The sequence below is a fragment of the Nyctibius grandis genome, chromosome 6 (genome assembly GCF_013368605.1).
Source record: "Nyctibius grandis isolate bNycGra1 chromosome 6, bNycGra1.pri, whole genome shotgun sequence".
Classification (NCBI taxonomy): Eukaryota; Metazoa; Chordata; class Aves; order Nyctibiiformes; family Nyctibiidae; genus Nyctibius; species Nyctibius grandis.
In genome coordinates, this window is record NC_090663.1 from 35,257,179 (window position 1) to 35,277,701 (window position 20,523).

At 39.1% G+C, this 20,523-nt stretch overlaps 1 protein-coding gene across 3 annotated transcripts; it reads right to left on the minus strand.

Moving 5' to 3' along the window:
* Positions 1–455: 455 nt before the first annotated feature.
* Positions 456–20,515, minus strand: CNOT7 (CCR4-NOT transcription complex subunit 7). Of its 3 annotated transcripts, none has more exons than XM_068404054.1 (7): positions 20,454–20,515; positions 19,176–19,382; positions 18,690–18,883; positions 15,416–15,577; positions 9,832–9,976; positions 4,981–5,091; positions 456–2,161 (listed from the first exon to the last, which is right to left on the minus strand). In XM_068404054.1, exons 2-7 carry the CDS (start codon positions 19,290–19,292, stop codon positions 2,033–2,035), a joined length of 858 nt encoding a protein of 285 aa, XP_068260155.1. In that variant the 5' UTR covers positions 19,293–19,382; positions 20,454–20,515; the 3' UTR covers positions 456–2,032. The 3 variants fall into 3 exon arrangements, with proteins under 3 accessions (XP_068260155.1, XP_068260156.1, XP_068260157.1); XM_068404055.1 differs by lacking the exon at positions 20,454–20,515 and adding an exon at positions 20,273–20,341; XM_068404056.1 differs by lacking the exon at positions 20,454–20,515 and adding an exon at positions 19,647–19,691.
* Between the last annotated feature and the right edge of the window lie 8 nt (positions 20,516–20,523).

The window sequence follows — 20,523 nt, forward strand, 5'->3', positions numbered from 1 at the left end:
CAAACAACAGGGGTTCTTCATCCCATGTGTATGCAAATTTTCCGTGTAAGCCTATAGTTCAAGTGTAAAAAGACACAGAGACTGATGCCACAGTAAGAATCCATCCTGATTTCCCGTTAGATAGTCCCTATCTTATTAAAGCCAAAGACGACCAAAGTTAAAACAAGTCACCATCATCTAATGCATAATGGTATTAAAATAAATTACTAATGGGATGTGGATGCCTCAGTAGTAAACAGTGATCACCACTCTTGCAACTCAGGTCAGTAGGACTGAAGTGATCGGAAACACGTGAACAGAATTCTGCTCTGAAAGTGGAATCAGTCAGGGAGCAGTGAATTAGATCATTTTATAAGCATGTAGAAGAGAATTATCATGCCTAAACAAAACAGGATACAGTATTGAACTGACTAAATACATTCCAGGAAAAATTTTGCAACAAAACCACCAGTCTGTTGTTATGTAAGAAAACATTTCTTAGGCCTTTATTTACAAAAGCTTTAAAAACAAATACCCTCTATTATGCAAATTATTTGTTGTTTAAAAAGGACCACCCAGTTACATCATTGTAACTCAATGAAAAAAAGGCGTTTGATTTTCTGTTTAAGTACAAGGTAAAACAGAGTAATATGGCGAACATTTGGAGATTTTTCTACCATTGATTTCCGTGTCAAACACGCACACACTTATGCGCACACACACAGGCACACCATGTCTAACATTCCATCATTTCAGGCTAGTATTTAGCTATTCAATACCAAAAATCCTTCCTGCACAACTGCTCTGTACACATGCTATGCAGAGTTAAGAACGTACTTTAGGGTCCTTTAAAACAATATATCTAAAATATATTGCTAAGATATACTCAAAAATAAACTAGCATTACACTCCTCAGGTAACTTGATTAGCTATAAGTTATTTATATTTTGTTGTTTTACAACAAGTTATCTGTTAACATCTGTCTTTGTAGCAACTACAAAAAAAGCACGATTTAATTGTCCTAATTCACTAATTCAATTAAATAGTATTTTTTCAGATCTTTGGGTTTTATCTTCAACTAAACTGACTTTCAAAAATCATCAAATCAGGTACATAATAAATATGACTTCATAAAAAATATCCGAGGTGTACATTACTAGAATAAAAACTAGAAAGTTAATCAAGGGAAGTGTGTCATTACAAAACTCCCACTATTCCAATATCCTTCAACTCTCAGCTTAATGGCAAACATGCTAAAGTCATAGCTGTTCTTTTCCTGAAGGGTGTAAAGCTGTTTTTTCAAGCTTCTTTCTTCCATCACAGAGCGGTTTTAAAGCAGCAGGCCAACCAGCAGCAGAAACGTGCAGGATGTGTTTGAAGATGACTGAACACTAGTAAAATAACAGCAGTTACTATGGTTTCAGTAGTTTGTTTTGCTTGAAAAAATGGAGGTTATGCAGCAAATAAGTCACGTTCTGTGGGTTAAGATACCAAGGAAATACAGTGTGAAGCTGCTGAACTTGGCAGATGATTGTTTTCTAGCTGAGGGCAAAAGAAAAAACCCAAAACTTCAAATAAAACAGAGGATCCGAGTCAGAGTCGCTCTCTAAAGTGCAAATGTGATGGTCCACAATCTTGAATAGCTAAAACGCCTGCATACTGGAAGGAACAGACATGAACAGGGAAGTTAGTTACAATCAGTGCCAGTTAATTTGGAGAAGGGAGGGGAAAGAGACAAAAACCTAGAAGATCAATATTGGTAAGTTTACCAGACCATTCATTGTGATTTAGCTTTCCTCTTCTCTCTGCCACACTGATTCTAGACGTGCTTCTTTACAAATGGGCTAGTTATGAGGCCAAAATGTAACCCAGAAAATTTTACATATCAAGATCAAAATCTGTGATAGGAACAGTCAAGTTTAGTACATAGAAAGGCAGAAAAGAAAGTGTGCTGAGAAAAGAGGAAAAAAGCCTTATTGCCCAAGGGGTTTAATCAGAGATAAAACCTATATACAAGCATGTGGAGGTCAAAAAGATGGCCCTTCATTTCGTGTCATGACTGTTTGTTGGCTTCTTCTTCATATGCATTTCCTGTGCCATTTTGTACATAAGATGACCCCGAACCAAGGCCGTATAAGTGGCCACAATATTTAGCATCGTCAATGTGATCTTCAAAGAACATCTAAAGAGTTAAGAGAGAGACACAGATTACTGCCAAAGGCTCAGTTTAAATAGAACAGCTTTAAAATGTTACTTTCTTTTTAGCATTAAGATATCAAATCCCAAGGTGCAAAAGATGAAATAATTAACGTAAGAACACACTTAATCTCAATACATTATCAAAATGTGCTATACGACATGATTCTTTAAAGTAAACCTGCCACGGAACACAATCAGTCTTCCTGTGCACCTTTCCTCATGAAATGGCCAAATGCAACGTTTTGATAATTTTGTACTATCAGGTATCACTCACTCTTCTGCAAATGCAACAAAGATATTTCTCCAACTGATTTCTGTGGAGTTTCTCACAACAGGCATATGCTTCGCATCCATCATTGGTGCCCGTACTCTGCCTACTCCTCAGTGTGGGGGTTTTCATCATACTCTGTCTTGAAATGGAGGTATGTCCCGATTTATATTATAAGGGTTTGAGGGTGGGGAGAATGTTTGAGCACAAAACCCATTATGGAGTTCAGAGAAATGCAGAAAGATGCATTTCCACTAGCTCCTCACAGAGGGGGACTTCATTTAAAAAGGAACAGCAAAATTAAATTTTGTACTAAGACTGCATTTACACCTCACAAGTCTTAATTACAAAAAGAACCTTTCAGTGGAAGACATATGACACCCCACGATATTCTGATATTCTACCCTTCAGACTTAGGTTTTCAAGCAAAAATACAAATTACCCCCCCCCCCCCCCAAAAAAAAAAGACACACATAAACAAAAATTCTTCACCCTAAAAACTTCATAGCAACCCTGGACATCCCAGTGGTTGACATTTTGAGTCATCATCAACATCAGAAACCTAAGGCAGCCAGAAGCATGCAGGAGCAGGGTGGACACAATACACAGTCTAAATGCAGAGGACTGCATATATCACACAGGCTGAAAACTGCTCCCTTTAAGCTCTCTGCTCTTGGCAGCACAGTCTGGATGGAAAGTTCTGTACTGCAGGAATTAAAGACCTCAATTAAAAGTTTTAAAGCCCCAGCAGTTCCTAAAGAAATAAACAGGTAGGAAAACCCCAAAACAGCAGCACTACCATTGTAGTATCAGTACTTAAGTATTTCTGATGGGAAGAAAAAGATCAGTAAGTTTTCTGTCTGGGACTCAAAATCCCAGCAAGTTGCAACTCTTTCACAACAATTAGTAACACAGTAGTAACACATTGATTTAATATTGTGCCTCTAAAAGCACTGTAAAATGAAGTTTTTTCACTCAGAAATACACTGCTAAATAATGAACTCTACCGAAACAGCTTCAAAAATGCACATTAAATGTATTTCTCTCAGCTGACTACTGTGTCCTTATTTAGAAAGGCTGTATTTGCAAAGAATATCTGAAAATACTGAAAAAAATCATCACAATCAATCCATCTTTGTTAGTTTAATTAAGCAAATGCTTTGCACTAAAAGAACTCAAAGATTTCTACTTCTCCCAATAAGAGCTTTTGGTAAACAAATGCAAGATGCTAATTTGCCATGTAACACAAACAGCATCTCATTAGAGAAACGATCATGGGTTTGAACCTTTCCTCTAGAATACTAACTTGAAAGGCAGTATCTTAGGCATGATTTTCATATACTGCCTCTTTCCATTTGCTTTGGATTTTGTTTCAAATTCAAGAGTGAAAGATTAACAACAACAGGCAGGCAGCAGTTAGCAGCGGTGGGGCTGAGATCGTACCAGAAACACAATCCTCTCTATTGCATCTGTAGCCCATGACCTGCTTGACAACTGCAACAGTTCCAGCGGGGGCAGAACAAAATGTTATGATGAGCAAAACCAGCTTAAATCACAGCCGTTATTTTTCACCTGCTGTCTCACCACTATTTGTCAGAAATCCGTGGTCATTTTCTCTTTTATACAAAATGATGGATTACAGAAGGTAGACACTTCACCATACAATATTAACCTTATTAAAAGATGAGGTTTGCTATTGCCATCTGTTTCGACATGGTAAATGACACTGAATTGCTGGCAGAATGCCATGTTCAGATGCACTGGCATTTGACCAGTGCAATTGCTTTTCCAAAAAGGCCCTTTCAACATCTGTTTGTTCTGCTAATGTAAAATATCCTAGTATCTTCCTATTGGACACAGACACGCAGCAAGGATACATGAAGCTTGTAAGACCTGATTTCCCTTGCTGCAAACCTTGAATTAATTGACTGATGTATAATCTTTTAGAACCTCAGTTAATCTGTACTTTACTCAATGGTAAGGAACAAATGCATGGATGTTCTCTACAGCAGCCTGAAAGTCATTACTTAATATATCTGTAGCCTGCAAGTTTCGCTAGAAGCGGCCAGTCCAGATACTCTTTCCCCTCCCAGGCCTGTCACGAGCAGCAGTGCACACCAGCTGGGTATTACACTGAGCAGAAGCTCAAAAAAAGTTGGCTTGAGTACAGCCACCCAGGAAGGAGTCTGGCTCCAGCAGCTCATAACTCACTGCAGCAGCCACCTAAAAAAGGTACCCTGTAAAACAGAGAAGGAAAAAAAAACCAAAACGAAAAATCCACAAAAAATCCAAAAGCCAGGCACAGGCTGGTAACAGGAAGCAATACCCACTCATAGCAGCTAAGCAGGGAATCAGTAGGGCTGCTTCACACTTACTCTGGGGAAAATACAGGTGGTCTTATTTTTGTGAAGAAAGGAGTGATCCCTGAAGCCATTCAGAGACCTCCTTAAAATACAGCAGACTTGTCAGAATCAGCAATTCCATCTATCACAGCACATTATTATCATGGAGATAAAACAAATACATCTACCTACTTCTCGCATTTTGAAAAAGGCCATTCCTGTGAGTAAAGAATCAGATCCTGCCTGATGCTGTGGTCCTATCCTTTCCAGCTCTAACTGCTCAGCCACTTCTTGTAATCCACCCTGAAAAAAAAAAAAACATTTTTGTTAACTGCTGAAGAAAATTACATCAGAAAACTGAACAGCTGCATTCGGGAAAATATGTTACACAAGTCGTACAACCTCCGGTATATTTTAACGTTTGCACAGTAGCTGAAACAGTCATTATACTAGATAAATACACACCTGGAGAATCAAACTTACAGTATCAATAGCAGCATTAGAATTCTGTTTCAGTGTTGATTAAATAAAGCAGTACCTGTGACCAACAAAACTACTACTCCTTCATTTTCCAGCTTCTGCAGTAACCAGATGTCATTACTTAACAAAACAATTCCTTCAAAGATGTTGAAAGGACTGGCAATCCTGAAGAACAAAATCAGGTGTTCCTGTACTCCTTCTATTACAATGAAAGTTTAAAAGGTAAAAATGTTGTTCTACAAACACAAGAATTCAAGTGCTTACAAATGAGGTGCCGCCCATATGCCTCCATGTGTTGAAGTATCTAGGCTTCCTCTGAAACAGACCTTTTTCTTTCCGCTTACCTTTCAATAATTAAGTTGAGGGTTTTTCCACTTCCCTTCACAGAAACTCAGAATATCCCGTAAGTATCTAGAACATTACAGGGAGTCTGGGAAAATGTTACACAGCAGGCATTTAGAAACCAGGTGGTAAAGTCAAAAATGGAAGTGCCCACTCCATCTCTACAAGACATTCTACCCCTCTTCAAAGTTGTTTCATTAGCTGCCATAAGAGGATAGGGTAAAAAATCATGCAATAGCCAGCTTTTCTGTTAGAGATGTATATTTAATAGTCACATGTGTAATGAAACCTACTTCTTAAAAAAAGTATATAAACATCCCACATACAAAAAGGGAACATTTTAGAACAGTAATTGTCTGCTTTAAATGTTGATACAAGGTTTGAAAGGACAGACTGTGAAGCTGTGGACATCACTCCAACGCTGCAAATCTGTCTGCTCTTAAAGGTAAAAACTTCTCCAGTTTGGAAGCAAATTTTCTTCCCAATAAGCTTATGTGAAAAACTATCCCCTTAACTGCAGAGTGACTAAATAAACCTCTTTATAGCATCCCCCAAAACGATAATAACCACTATGTGTAGAAGTAAACCCATCAGAAGTCAGTTTGGTTTTATACAGATAACACAGATCAGTTGAAGGAATGACATGTTATACTGTAACTGCACTCTTAAAAATGTTGTAAGCTGCACTGTGAGCAGGTAATTTTGTACATCAATTTTTTTTTTTTTAATCATTAAGCCATAAAGCTACTGGAAATAGACTAAAGCACACGCACATTCTTTAAGGCCCAGAAGGATGAAAAAAACAAGGACAAAATCGTTAGCGCTGCCATAAGCTTCTCAAGGCAAAAACGCCACACAGAGGCAATGCTTTTAAAGAAAGACTGCCTAGTATCAGAGTTCACTTTCCTCACACTCTTAACCTGTTTCAAGTACAGGAAGGGAAGCAATAAGAGGCCAAAGCGTAACAGTCAAAGTAAAAACTCACAGAACAATAAAAATAAAGTCTGACCTGAAAGTCAGATCAAACCTTATGAAAATTCCTGTGAATCTTCTGGTGACAGGTTTGGGTCCAGGTTTTTGTTTTGTTTAAAAAGATGGAAGCTTCAGTAATAACATTCCCAAGTAACACCTACAAACCAACATGAAAACCTAGTACTGGTATGGCCAGTTTTATTCTAGCTGGAGAAGCAGGAATACAGTTTACAGAAGTTTAAGGTAAGAGTAAGTCTATACACTATACAGTTAAGCCCTGAAGCTAGCTTGTTTTTTTTATGTGCTTGGATACAGCATTTGCACACTGCAAACATGTTCAGTTAACTTACACTCTAAAAAACATGCTGAGGGTTGGTGGGCAGGGGAAAGAAGTGCATCTCTGATACAAGCATGTTCTCCGCTTTCTAACTCCAATAATGAGCTTTTAGAATTAGCAACAGCAGTTAGACTCACACCCTTTCAAGGCACCATTTTCTGCTCCTAAACCCTCTACTTCCTCAAGCTGCAAATTAGCAGTGCCTCATCATCAGGTTCTGCCAGCTCTAAGACTATCTACTCTAGCTTCAAATAACTTTGAAGAAAAAATACTCAAGAACAAAAATCAGTAATATTCACACAGCAGCTGCAAGCTCTGGAATGTAGACTTAGTAATTCAAAATTTACAGTAACAGCAGACTACAGAAGAATGCTTTTAACGTTATACATCTATTTGTAAATAGATCACACACCACTTCTGTGTGGAACTTATTGGTCTGTAACTGCAATAATTACAGAATAAAACCTGTCTGTCTCTGAAAAGTAATAGGCTACTGAGATTCTCTTTCAGGCAAGACTTCTGCACTCCAGATAAGAACATTTTACTCTTAAGAGGAGAAGGACAAATTCTTTCCAAATTTTCAGAGCATTGATCTTTCAAGAAAGAGGCCACAGAATGATTTACATAACCACACGACCACAGTCAACAGCAAATCCAGTTCAAACTCTCAAGTTTCATGGCACTGGTACTGGAGTTCATTGTTCTGTATAACCCCCCATATTGAAAGCAAGTTTCCAGCAAGGTCTATAAATCTACATTACTTAAGAGTTGCTGTTACTATAAAAAGGTTTGCAGTTGTCTACATAGAAAGATTTTTAGAAAGCAAGCAAGAGTTTAACCTATACTACATTAATATCTCAAGTTAACTCCCAATCTGCATACCAGTCAAGTACACTCATTTCCATTTGTGTTAAAGTAACAACTGTAAGTTCAGAGTACTTAATTCCACAAAAAGAGCATCAAACAGTTTCCCAATCCTCAAGCATATTTCTCTTCTCAATGCCAAAAATTATTTTTTGTGTGTGTAGGGGCAGGGAGTGGGGGACCTACAGCACATCAGTGACTTTCATATAAAAATAACTTAGACAAATCAATAAAGGACAACTGCACAGCAGTTCAATTCACTGCAATTTAATGGAGGTTGAAAGTGACAGACATTAGGAGACAGCGCATGCATTTTTAGAGTCACAACACTGAACATTTAGCAACTTGTTTCAGACAACTGCTCTCAGTACAGTACAAGCCCACCATCACTTCATCACTGGTAAATCTGGAGGGGCAGGGCAGTCCACATCCCTTCCCCTCCTGTGATTACCAGTCTGCAGGTTAGGTGACAGGAACAAGATTTACTGCAGGAAAGCTGACCTACAGCTCTGAAGAAAAAAAACACCCTTGTTCTTAAGGTTTACTGGAATGAGACCTGAGAAGATTTTGCTTGTCTTCCAAAAAACACTAATATCTCTAAACAATGCAGGTTACACACAACTATGTCTTAATGAAATGACAGGAAATACAAGCCCCTCCTCCCCAAATACACTGGGAATGTCACCTCTGGAATGGTGACAGGGAACATCATTCTGTCACCTTTCCTACGTCACTGAAGTTGGATTATACATTCTGTTCTTGGAAAGCGTGTCTCCACCACTAAGACACCAGATGCTTTACTTTGCTTCACCAGGAGTGAGAAAGTGAGGGGTTTTTTTGTTTGGGGTTCCCCCTCACCCCTCCTTTCAGACTGCTGAAGTTTATGACCATCTCATTTTTAGTTCTGGCCTCTGTGGAGAAAAGCTGTTTCTAAGACGTTCTCTAATACTTAGCTATATGCCCAGCTGATTATACCAATAACAACTCTACAAATGAACACAGGTAGGTATACTTCTCGTGACAACTGGAAGGAAGGTCTCCATTTTCAGCATTAATTTGATTAACACCACAAGTAGGCTACTTGTTAAAAGTCACACACTCTATTAGTTTATCTCAGAAAGAAATAGATGACTATAAACCCCATGCAGATCACTAGTTGAGCATGACGAAGTGGCAAGCCATTCCTTAGGATTTGGTTGTACTACAGTCAGTGTTCTCTTTTTTCCTGCAGGTTCTCATTAAGAAAGCCTAGAGAATTGAGTTACTTTCCACAAAAGCAGCAAGTCATTAATTGCCTCAGATGAGCGATGCACCTCATTCCAGCAGCTGTCCAGACTCTTACAGTTCTTTGGCAAGTAAAGCTGTTAACAATCCCTGTAGCATCTTTCACTTGCTGTCTTCCCCTTCACATACTTAGTTCCAGTTTCCCTTCATTCTCCAGTCCAATAAAGTATCCAAATTTTATGCCTGATAGAGTAAGCCAATTAGTAACCCTGCTGGCCTGACATGAAAGATTAGTTTCTAGTATTGCATTTTTTTCTAGGAGTCACATGTTGTCCCTGAACATATGCTGTTGTTTATCTTTCCTTATGGGGCCATCTGAAACATTCTTCACTCCATTCCTCTTCCTAAGACACTTCCACAGCATCACCGTTGCAATTACCTTTGCCAAGACGACTGCAGTCCTTTAGTGGACTGCACAATGAAGAAATAAAGAGCATATGAAACCCATCAATTCTTATGGCTCAAGCAGTGAAGGATCAATTCCAAACATGGGTTTATCATCTGTCAACAAAGACTGGGCACTATAAATACAGTATCAACACGCTATTTTTAACTGGTAAGCAGTTAGAAAAAATGATGTGTGCTCCTGCCTGCCTCTATCAATAGCTTTTAACATTAAATATATAAACTTTGAGACAACAAGGCTGTTTAATGGGTATTATCAAAGCAAAATCAGAAAATAAAAATACAGAAAGTGTTTTTTAGCAGAAAGTACTCTCTCTCCAAAACCAAAATTTGTTCTGAGCCATTAACAGATGACTTACCTTCAGATTTTTGCAACTCTTCATAAGATATTTTACATCATAGATGACAGGGAAAAACAATCGCAGTATCTCAAAGAAGTCCAGCTCTTCTTCAGGTAAGTTAGAGTTTGTCAGGATTTTGATTAGATAGCCAAAGTCATATCCACTGCAAATTAATAACAAAAACAATATAAGCAAATAACTTGGAAGCATCCTTCTCACTTCCTCCATCAAGACTTTATTACACACCAACAGGACATTTTGCTTAATTTCAATGCAATTAAGACTGACTTACAAAAGACTAAGCCTCAGTGTAAACGGCTCCATTGCAGCTTTCAGGGAAAACCTTTTAGTTTAGTCTCAATGAGGGAAAGTGAAGAAGCAAAAAAAGATCTGCCTGGAGGAGCTTCTCCAAATCCTGAAACAAGGTAGCGCTGCTGGGGCTTTGTCTGATAACAAGAACTTAAAACAGACTCCTAACTGGTTCCTTTCACACAGACTTGAGTTTCTCACTACAAACTGAATGAAATAGAGACACTTCTACAGTTCTTGAAATCCAAAGGATTCGTGAGTTTCCAGAGCCAACACATGTTTATGCCTGGAGGCAAGTTTCACCCTCAGCAATGAAGAAAAGTAGATTGTCTTTCAACTTTCCCAATTACATCAGCACACAGACAACTGAAAAATCTAGTATTTCGTAGACTATTATTCCTTTTGGAGGCAAGGACTGAGCAAGTCAGAAAATTTTTTGTGTATACATGTAAATGAGCAGGAGGCAGCAAGATAACCGAGCAGTACAGGTTTGGTAGAAGAAACTGAGGTATCATATATAGTGTGTGAGAAAAGAGTTTGGGAAGACTTCTCAGTAGTTTGATTGAAGAAAGAGGACATAGGAATGAGTTGTGGAAGTAAAAGGGAAAATCATGTACTTTTACAAAGGGTTAGGAGAGGAATCAGAGGGTTTAAAGCATAGGAAAGACAGACATCAGGTATTAAGTAGGACTGAACACAACAACAAAAAGCAGTGATGACTAGTTATCCTCTTCCCTATAAAGGGAAAGATTAAAAGGCAGATTATTCATGATCTGATCATGAATCTGATCCATTCTGATCCCTTGTACTTGCAGGATTGCTCATGTACATATACAGTGGACTAGATGGGGGGCTGATACGTTATCTTGTTGTTAGGCTTGCATTGAACCAAATCAGTTCCTAGATTTTATTGATGTGCAATTTTTTAAATGTCTGTACTAACAAAGAAGAGGAAAACACACAGCAGGATTGCCTCTACTGAAGGCTGCATCAGTTTTGCTGCTTAAGGAACCTTAGCATATAGCTGAAAGACAATTCAAGTGAATGGGTGGCCACCACAGACTGCAAATTCACAGTTTAAGACTTAGTGTTCATTCTTGGTTACGTGAGGATCATACTCAACACCAAGAATTTTGCAACTCGGTAAATCTTCACTGAGATCTTTAACTGTGAGATGAGCAACAGAGAAGACAAATCAGTTAAAAGCACTATACTACTGATCCTGCAGATATTTAGCACCCACAAAGATTGGTGACTTCTGATGCAGGCTCAAGGCTTTAGTTCTCATATTCAATCTAAAGAGGATTGCCTTTGGTACCTTTTGTATAAAGATGATGTAGAGAATCCTATTGTATCTTACGAATTTCTAGACAGAGGGTAGAAAATCTTGAACATACTGTGAATGAATGGATTGTATGCTAAAAGTCCATTAATACAAGATATACAAAAGGTACGGACTATTGCAGCTCTCCCATGGGGTTTTCCAGTGCTCTACACAGGAATTTCATGTTGAATGAATCCTGCACTGCAGCTGGTGCTTTGAAGCTGTGCTGGCAGCACTCCAGTCTCCACAGCAGCACCACTGGCCAGGGAGCAAAGGAGCCAAAGATAATGAAGGATTTCAGCCGAGTCTTACAAAGTAGAAAACTGTAGTATACTTGGCAAAATGGTAGCTTGGAAGCTTAATTTTATTACATCACTTATTAGAGGAGGGCAGGGGGGAGAAGTGGTGGGGAAGACTGTATCAGCATAAAGCCCTCTATAAAAAAAGCCCTCTATAAAAGAAAAGAAAAAAGCCACATTAGCAAAAAATGCTGTTCAGATATATGCAAAAAACCCTGTTCAGGATTAAGGAGATTTACTCCTCTAGAGATTAGAGAGCTTATTAACTCACTGAATTCCTGACATCTGACATCCCTGTGGCTCAAATGTAACGTGTATTAAAATTTTTAAAGTGAAGAAAACAGTATTTGTGCTCCTCTTCCTCCAAAAAAGTTTTTGACTCTACTCCTTTTATTTTTGACTCTCCTCATTATGTACTTGACTGAGAGCATCTGTTTTCTAGTAATTCAAACACTTCCAATTTCTATTAAGAAGGAAGTACTGCATGAAAAGAAAAGTCAAGATTGATTTACTATTTGTCTTAAGAGGGAGCAGGCTGCTATCATAGATTTCGATGAAGAATCACATATATGTATTTTTCCCCTGGAGACTATAGCAGATTCTTTCATTCCAGGATCCTCATGCAGAAAAAGGGGACAGGATATCTGAACAGTGGATTTAACAGGCATGATTACCCTTCCATTGCATGACAGCATTCAGTCAGTATCTGTTCCTGGATCCTAAGCATGAGTTAGTTTTAGTCAGCTCAACCAAATGACGTCTCACATTCTTTAAGTTCCAGCTGCTTACACTTAGTCCCATTGTGCTCATAATATGCATCACAAACCACACTTTACTAATCACAATACAGTATCAAGGCATTTACATAATCTTTTTAGTATACTTTTCAGGGATAATATGCTCCAGTCATCCAAGCTTATACAGACTAAGAACAGTCACTCCAATTCAAGACTAAGATGTATCTAGTTCAAAACTTTTTGAGTGGCCACTGCTGAATGCTAACAGAAGGGTAAGAATGTCCACAGTGAGCAATTATGTAATTACCTGCTCATTAAAGAAGTTTTCTTCTAATCCTCTAACAGGCAATTAGTGGTTGGTTTATACCCTGAAGCCACATAGGCTTCCTCTCCTTAAAAAGCTCTCACCATTTCTAATATAATCACCTAAAGTTACTTAGTGCAGCTAGCCACAATCCCTGGAGCTATACAGCAACATAAGCACTCTTAACAGCCACTTTTTTTTTTTTTTTCCTTTTTTTACTGAACATGGACATGGAAAAGATCAAATGTTCCTGTATTTCTTTCCCTTACTATCCAGAAAGAATTCAGATAGCCTATAACAATTAATTCTACGCAAGAACCAACAATGTCTGAAATAAATCAAAACCTGACAGAGCTGAGAAAGCTTTACTTCATTTTATAAGTGGCTAATAGAAACTAGTCAACAGATTAAATTTTACTGAAATCAGACACAAATGGTTATTGAAATACAAAAACATCTGGGTTAAGAGGCATGTTTGCACAGAGCCTCCAAAGGTAGACTGAGGAGGCTGCACACAGGTGGACACTCAAAGCTTCAGCAGATCAGTCAGCTGAACCAGCATTTGAGCTGTTCTGTTTTATAACTTGTTAGACTGCCAAGCACTCACAGCTCTCTTGACTGTGACAAGAATCAGAAATTCAGGGCTTTCCCCTCCTCTCTCACTGACTCAAATACATTTTAATACACACAAAAGATTTGATGGAGTCGCTTATGAAGTTGCGGTATACAAGAATCAGTGACAGTGCAAATGTTTCTTCACTCGTGCCTGGCAGAACTGCAGGTCCACACAGATTTGCCAACAGGTCAGGATACCAAGGCAGCTATACCAAATGCAGAAATAAAAAGCACACAAAGAAAACTATTCGAGAAGTTAAGAGCTTAGAAATAAACTACATAAGAGTTCAAGGAAATCAAAGACTAGAAAATGAAACAAAACCAAAACATAATCTCACAGTCTGAGAAAGGGGTAACTCCCCTCTGCCCACTTCCTAAGAGATTAATGAATTTTGAGGGTTAGTAGTAATAAAAGCATTTTAAGGAAACAGAAGCAATAGCATAGTCAGCAACTATCAAGCACAGCTTTTTCAGTAATCAAAGAACACTGCATAGATAGCCTACATGAAACAAATTTTCAACTGAGCTGTCGCCCTGTTTGAGTTTCCACTGACAGAACATAATCACAATCAACCTAAGATATATTTAGAAACAGCTGTTTACTATTCTTTGTGGCACATTTTATGTGACCCATGCTCATTTATAGCTTTGTGCAATCTTAGCTTACTCAGAACTTAACCCACTACTCCAGGGTTTTGTGCTCAAGATAATATCAACATGCTCTGCCAAGCACAAAAGCCTTTAAACACTCTCTGACTTCAAGCAGAGTTATGGATAATCAGTTTGACAAACACTTGCTGGAATAGCTGTCTTAAGAGGATTTCTAAAGACATCTTCAGTGAAGTCCACAACAGAACTCATTTTAGCACAGATGAAAGTGAACTTCAATAAAGTCACAGAATCAATCAGGTTGGAAGAGACCTCTGGGATCATCGAGTCCAACCATTGCCCTGACACCACCCTGTCAACTAGACCATGGCACTTAGTGCCATGTCCAGTCTTTTCTTAAACACATCCAGAGATGGTGACTCCACCACCTCCCTGGGCAGCCCATTCCAATGGCTAATGACCCTTTCTGTAAAGAAATTCTTCCTAATGTCCAACCTGAACCTCCCCTGGCGAAGCCTGAGGCTGTGTCCTCTTGTCCTATCACTAGTTGCCCGGGCATGTGCGATAAGAATAAGGCTGTAAGGAAACTACTAGTCTCAGCTAAAATGTTTGCTCTATCTTTGTTGACTTGCCTGGCAGCCAGCATTTAAGATGTCAACTTGAGGGCATTACATAGCAATAAGCCTTTAAAGCCGCTATTGCTTGCAAAAAGCACAAATTATCTCCGGCACGTAGCTGACTACACAATGACTATTGCATAAGTTTTAAAGTGTTAAGTCTTATTAACACTCAAAGATCTTTTGTATCTGGACAGATTCATAGAGATTCAGCATTCGCATTTCTATTCCTACTTGGAAGATAAGTTCCTGTGTGGAATAAATAGTAAAGTATATTCATTACTGCAGATAGAATTAAGGCTTATCAGGACTCTCCTTCCAAACTGAGTAATTTTCAGCCGCCCAGATTACCAGGAGATTTAAAACAAATTTAAAAGTACTTTATAAAACTCTTCACTGATAATTCTGCAGTCTCTCCCATGAGACAAACAATATTTGCTCAAGAATTGCTTAGGAACAGTTTGCTTTTATCATTGTTATTATTATTACTTGGATGTGTGATATTAAAAGACACAATGCCACCTGCTGGCTTAGGAGTTTCATGTTTTTCTGGTTACAGTGTAAACACCAAAAATAAAGCACCAGTACCACCGTGTATGCTCTATTCTTCTAATACAGAATGGTGCTACAGGTATTACAGCAGAAATAGTTTTCTAAGTCTTACCCACCAAGGTATATGCTATACATACTATCAGATGTATACCACTTAACACACGAGATGTGAAATCCAAACTCCAGAATTCAATAATCAATATTGAAAACTCAAATACTTAACATGCAGAATTTACCTGTGAAAGGAAAGCCACTTGACACCTTCACACAGTACAACTCCTGATGTCATAAGCAGCTCTGCAAAGTACTGTGTCTCAATTCCTTCTTCCTCATGCTTTTTAAACTGGATACCAGATGTCGTCAACAGTTCAATAGAGTCCTGGGCGTACATATCTTCTCTAAAAACAGAGAGAAGTCAGTTTTCAAAATCTACAAACCTCAGTGATTACAAACCTGATAACATTTGGTTTTTTGCTATTCATTCCACAGACTTCACTAGCACAGAGCAGGAGCAACTTGATTTTGTTCCATGTTAATTACAAAACCAATCATTTTTCATAGCTTTTGTTAACCTTCACTGGCATTTCACCATTCCCAGCACCTCTATTCTTGCCTCCTTCATAAAAAACTAGTTCCTGCTCCTCTTCCAGTTACCTAGAACTCCCCTTTTGCAAATCTACAGAGGAAAGCGAACGTATGAATAAAGATACTTTACAAAGTAAGATCTATTCCTTGAACTGTAACAAATTAAATAAAACAGTTGAGGAACTAAGATGTTACATTATAGAACTAAGAGCAGTACACTCCAGACCCCAGTGCTGTATTAATTCTGTGGATAATATTTCCCACACATTTCTTATGATTTAAGCTTATGCAAATGTTTAGACACATGCTTATCAAAACTTCCTTCTCACTACAACTGGAAATTGAGTACTTGTTCTATCTAGTCAATCCTTAAAATTCAGGCAGCCTACCATTTTCTTTCTAAACAACCAACTTCAACTTTAATAGCCATATTTTGGACCTAAAATTTAACAGTATGGAAAAAAAAATCCTCTATGCCTTGTTTGATCCCTTCATATCCCTGTATTTATTCCCTTTACCACTAACATTTTTGTAAAGTCTTAAGGATTTTGTGATGAAATGGATGGTTTTATTCTTTCATAAAGTTTAATCTATATCATCACAACAAAGACATAGAACGGTTAATTGAAAAGAAAAAATGCAAACATGGCTCTGCTTAGATGATATTCATATTACTGTCCACAACATACTATTCTACAAAGTCTCTCCAGTGTATAGTTTTCTATTTTAATAAAAAAACACACCAAAACACAAAAAAATAAACCAGACAAGACAACCAATATATCAAACATGACTACTAGATTCTGTCGTAACTTATATTCCTTATTCCTAATAGGAAGTCATCATTCATCAGAACATACATTCTCAAGATGTGTTGTATCTTTTTTCCTCCCTCCCACACAGCTGCTCCAGCTTTAAGGTATTAGCTTCCCAACACCTGTCCATCTCCATAACACATTAAAGAACTCATCCAAAACAAACATGCCTATTTTACAAAAAGCAGTTTTAATTCTAGTTTGCTCTTCTGCACTAATGGGGTGGATAGTTAGTTTAGAGAAATATTTATGCTCTTTAAAAGCACACTATAACAAGACCTGGCTGGAACCACACACACAAAAAATTACCTTCTAGGAACAGCCAGCAGCTGTTTTGCTTTAGGAGCAGAACACTTGGCACAGTGCCACTTCCCAAAAGGAAGTTTAGAAACAGACAAAAATAAGTAAATTTCTCCACCCATATTAAAAAAAAAAATAATTAATGTTTCATGCAGCACTGAACTAGCTTACCTTTTTGTATAAAAACCCCCCAGTGAACTAGTAACAAGTTAGTTTAGTGACTACCTATATCTTGCCTTACTAAGCTGTCTTATCTGTGCAGCATCTGGCACAAATGGATGGAAAACTACTTTTGTTTTCAGTTGTTTGACATTAAGTAGATATTTGAAGCTCAGAAACTAAATAAAACACAACACAGGCTCTTCTTCCCAGATCACAGTTCTTAAGTTATTAATTCATTCCTCCACTTTCTCCCATACTTAGCAGGATTAGTATATTCTTCTGTGAAGACAATGGATAACTTCCATTCAGCATTTATATGGCCAGGTAAGTTCAGAGATACCAAAATATCAAATCTGCAATTCCTTTTCTTTCAAGAGACGCTTCAACAAAACTAAAAAGACCATGTCATTCCTCAGACCAACTGATTTGTGACAAGCCACAGCACTGTTTGTTTAGAAAAGCAGAAATATCAAGACAGACAGCAGCAGCTTTTTTCTTTGTAACAACCCTGATTACTTTGAAAAAACCCTTTATCTGCAGAAAAAGGTCTGTTCTCTAAACTTCCTCTGTAAGCTGCAGTTTTAACTCATGTGTATCAAGCTGTCTAGTGATCAGCTTGTAACACAACTGCCAAAAAACCTCAAGCCTTTAATACATTTAAGTTTGAGAAGTGTTTGCATTGATACTCAACTCAGGCCGTATGAAAACCTATCAGACCAATTATGTTTACTTCAGGAAAAAATTCAAGATACTAGTAACCTTGTTGACTACCTGCTAAAGATATAATTAGAACTCCACAGAAGTGTCTCATCCCACTGCGCTGGAAAAGTTAGGTTTATACTTAAGGTTTATCACTGATAAAAATCACATTGTGAAATAAAGTTCACAATACTATTCCAACAGAGAGTAAAAATCAGCTTGCTTTTTAACCAACACTTTACACAAAATAATCCAGAACCAAAATCTCCATGGGAGTTGCGCTGTAGAATCAATAATCCCTTTCAACCTCTTATAGAGGAAAACTAAAATACAGTAGCTTAATAGAATAAGTTGCTTTGAAAACCCAAGAAAAGCTGCTGCAGTATTAAAAAGCTGACAGCATCTTACCTAGAATATTATTTAGAACTTGTTGCAAGTCTTTTAACAAGAATAACATTATTTTAAAGAGGACAGAGCACACTTGCGTTAGAACTTGCTGATAATATTCGTCATACTTCTTTTTCAGTCACTTTGGTAACATTCTATTTTTTTCTTCACATGTTGGTATTTTCCATTTTAAAAATATGCAAAGAAAAAACACGTGACTTCTATAACAACTAGTAAGACTTAAACTAAGTTAAGGTAGAAGCACTCTGAAATGCTCAATATGAAAATGCAGAGCTAACTCTTCCACTAAGTATAAATACTTCTTTTTAAAACTTTTGTTGAAATTGTGTAGCATTTTTGTCCAAATTACCAACAGTACGACAGACTGCACAGAAAAGAGGGAAGAAAGCACGTGCACGGCTGACTGAAGTTTTCCTCACATAAAGTATGTATGCTATTCCAGTCATATAGATGAAAACAGTTGCCATAGCTTTCACAACCTATAATACGTTTTCAGTAAGTCAGAAACATACAGTCAACAGCACAGACATTTAACACTTACGTTAAATTAAATTTAAAATTAAATTGCCAAGTTGAAGTTCCTGGAGGGTATTCTCCTTGCTCATTCATAAACGTCAGTCCTAGTTGAATTATTTTTAGCAAGTCTACATTGCAGCGTAATAATTGGTACTGATAGTCTGCGTTGCTTCTGAATTCTCCAATAGGCCTTGCAACTACTCCTGGAAATTCTGTATCCTGTAAGAGCAGAATTAAAACGTCAACAAAAGACACCCATAAAAATTTACGTTGCACATTTTTAATGAAACATATTTCGACCATCTAAGTTTCACAGCTGAAAAGTACTGTGTGTAAATTTAGCTTTTAAAAAGGTAATAATTAGGATCCTAATGTTTGTACAGCGTTAATTCAACATTAACAATCCAATGACAACAGATGAACAAGTTTATAGCTTTAATTTACTAACATCAAATGAAGTCATCGTGGTTTTTGTGGTAATCTGCTAGATAAACACCAAGTGCCCACTTACCATAGCTACATAGTTATACTTCCGTATAACTTGACGAATTTTCTTCATCTCTTCATCCAAATTACAAGCCCAAACTTCACAGATTCTTTGGCTATGGTCTACAGTAGCTGCTGGCATAGTGGGGGGCTTTAGAGACCATACATCAAAAGTTACACTTGACTGAGGATCAGTTTCCTAAAGAGGACTTCAATTATTTAGTTTTTCAACCTAAGAGACAAAAAAAGCAAAGTATCAAAGCATAAGCTTTTATTCATTTATCTGAAAAAACGCTTAAATACCAGGATCAAGATTTATTCTTCAGAATTTAATAAAAGCAGCACAACATAGCCACCACAACCACGTGAATTTCAGCTATGTGAGTTCAGATTACTATCCAAAACTAAAATCCTACGACTTTGTTAGTAACTTTACTTCTTGCACAAAGCCAGACAAACCGGGAAGGCGCACTAGTTCAACAGGTAAAAGAGATACCTGAGCCCACAAGCGTTACTCCCCCACACGTTAGAAGAGCACATTCCTGGGGATCCCACGGCTGCGTACAACATGAAACAAAGCGGCAAAGTGACTATTAGCGTTACGCCAAACTCGAGGACGCTGCGGACGACAAACAGCCGCCCAGGCAGGCAGCCTCCCTGGGCAGGAGCAGCTCTTTCAGCTCGTACGGGCCGCCCTAAAGCAGAGCGGGGCGCGAGGGGACCGAAACACGGTCCAACAGAGTCGGACTCACGCCCCGGCTGGGTTCCCGGGCGCCTCCTCATGCATACAAGGCCTCCAGAGCGCCTCCAGGAGCCGCAGAGCCCGCCCTGCGCGGCAGCACCCCTCAATAGGGTGCAATTGGGTAGGGGCCGCTCCGGCTTACCCCCCCCCCCCGTCTCCGCTCCCGAGCCCGCCTCCGGCCCGCGAAAACACCACCCGCCCCCAGCGGGCCGTCACGACTGCCGGTAAGGCTGCAGGGCCTCCGCGGGTCTGCCTCGGGCCCGAACGGGACATAACTAGACCGAGGGAAGGGAAGGCACCAGGCCCCTCTCGGCTCCCTCCCTCCGCCCGGCTCCCCGCGGCCGCCGCCACGGCCGCGCCCCCGCCCCTCGCTCACTCACGCCCTCGGCCGGGCCGGGCCGGGCCGGGCCGGGCCGCGGCGGGTCTGGCAAGGCCCCGCGGCGGCCCCCGACGCCCCAGAGCCGCCAGTCACCGCGCGAAACTCAGGAAGCGCTGCCCCCGCCGCCCCGCCGCACAAAGCCATTACATCATCGCCGCACGCCGCAGCCTTTCCCCCCTCACCTCTGACCGACGGCGGGGGCGCCAATCACCGCCCGCACCGCCCTCCCTTCGCCTTCGCCCCCCCCCCCCC

Bases quoted from the DNA above. Each gene is read 5' to 3' on its own strand.
- CNOT7 (XM_068404054.1), bottom strand. From the start codon at position 19,292: ATGCCAGCAGCTACTGTAGACCATAGCCAAAGAATCTGTGAAGTTTGG. The intron at 9,977-15,415 runs GTAAATTCTGCA...ATTAATTTGCAG, and splicing joins AAGTGGCTTTCCTTTCACAG to TGGATATGACTTTGGCTATC. The intron at 5,092-9,831 runs GTAAGTCATCTG...TTTTTTTTTCAG, and splicing joins AGAGTTGCAAAAATCTGAAG to GGTGGATTACAAGAAGTGGC.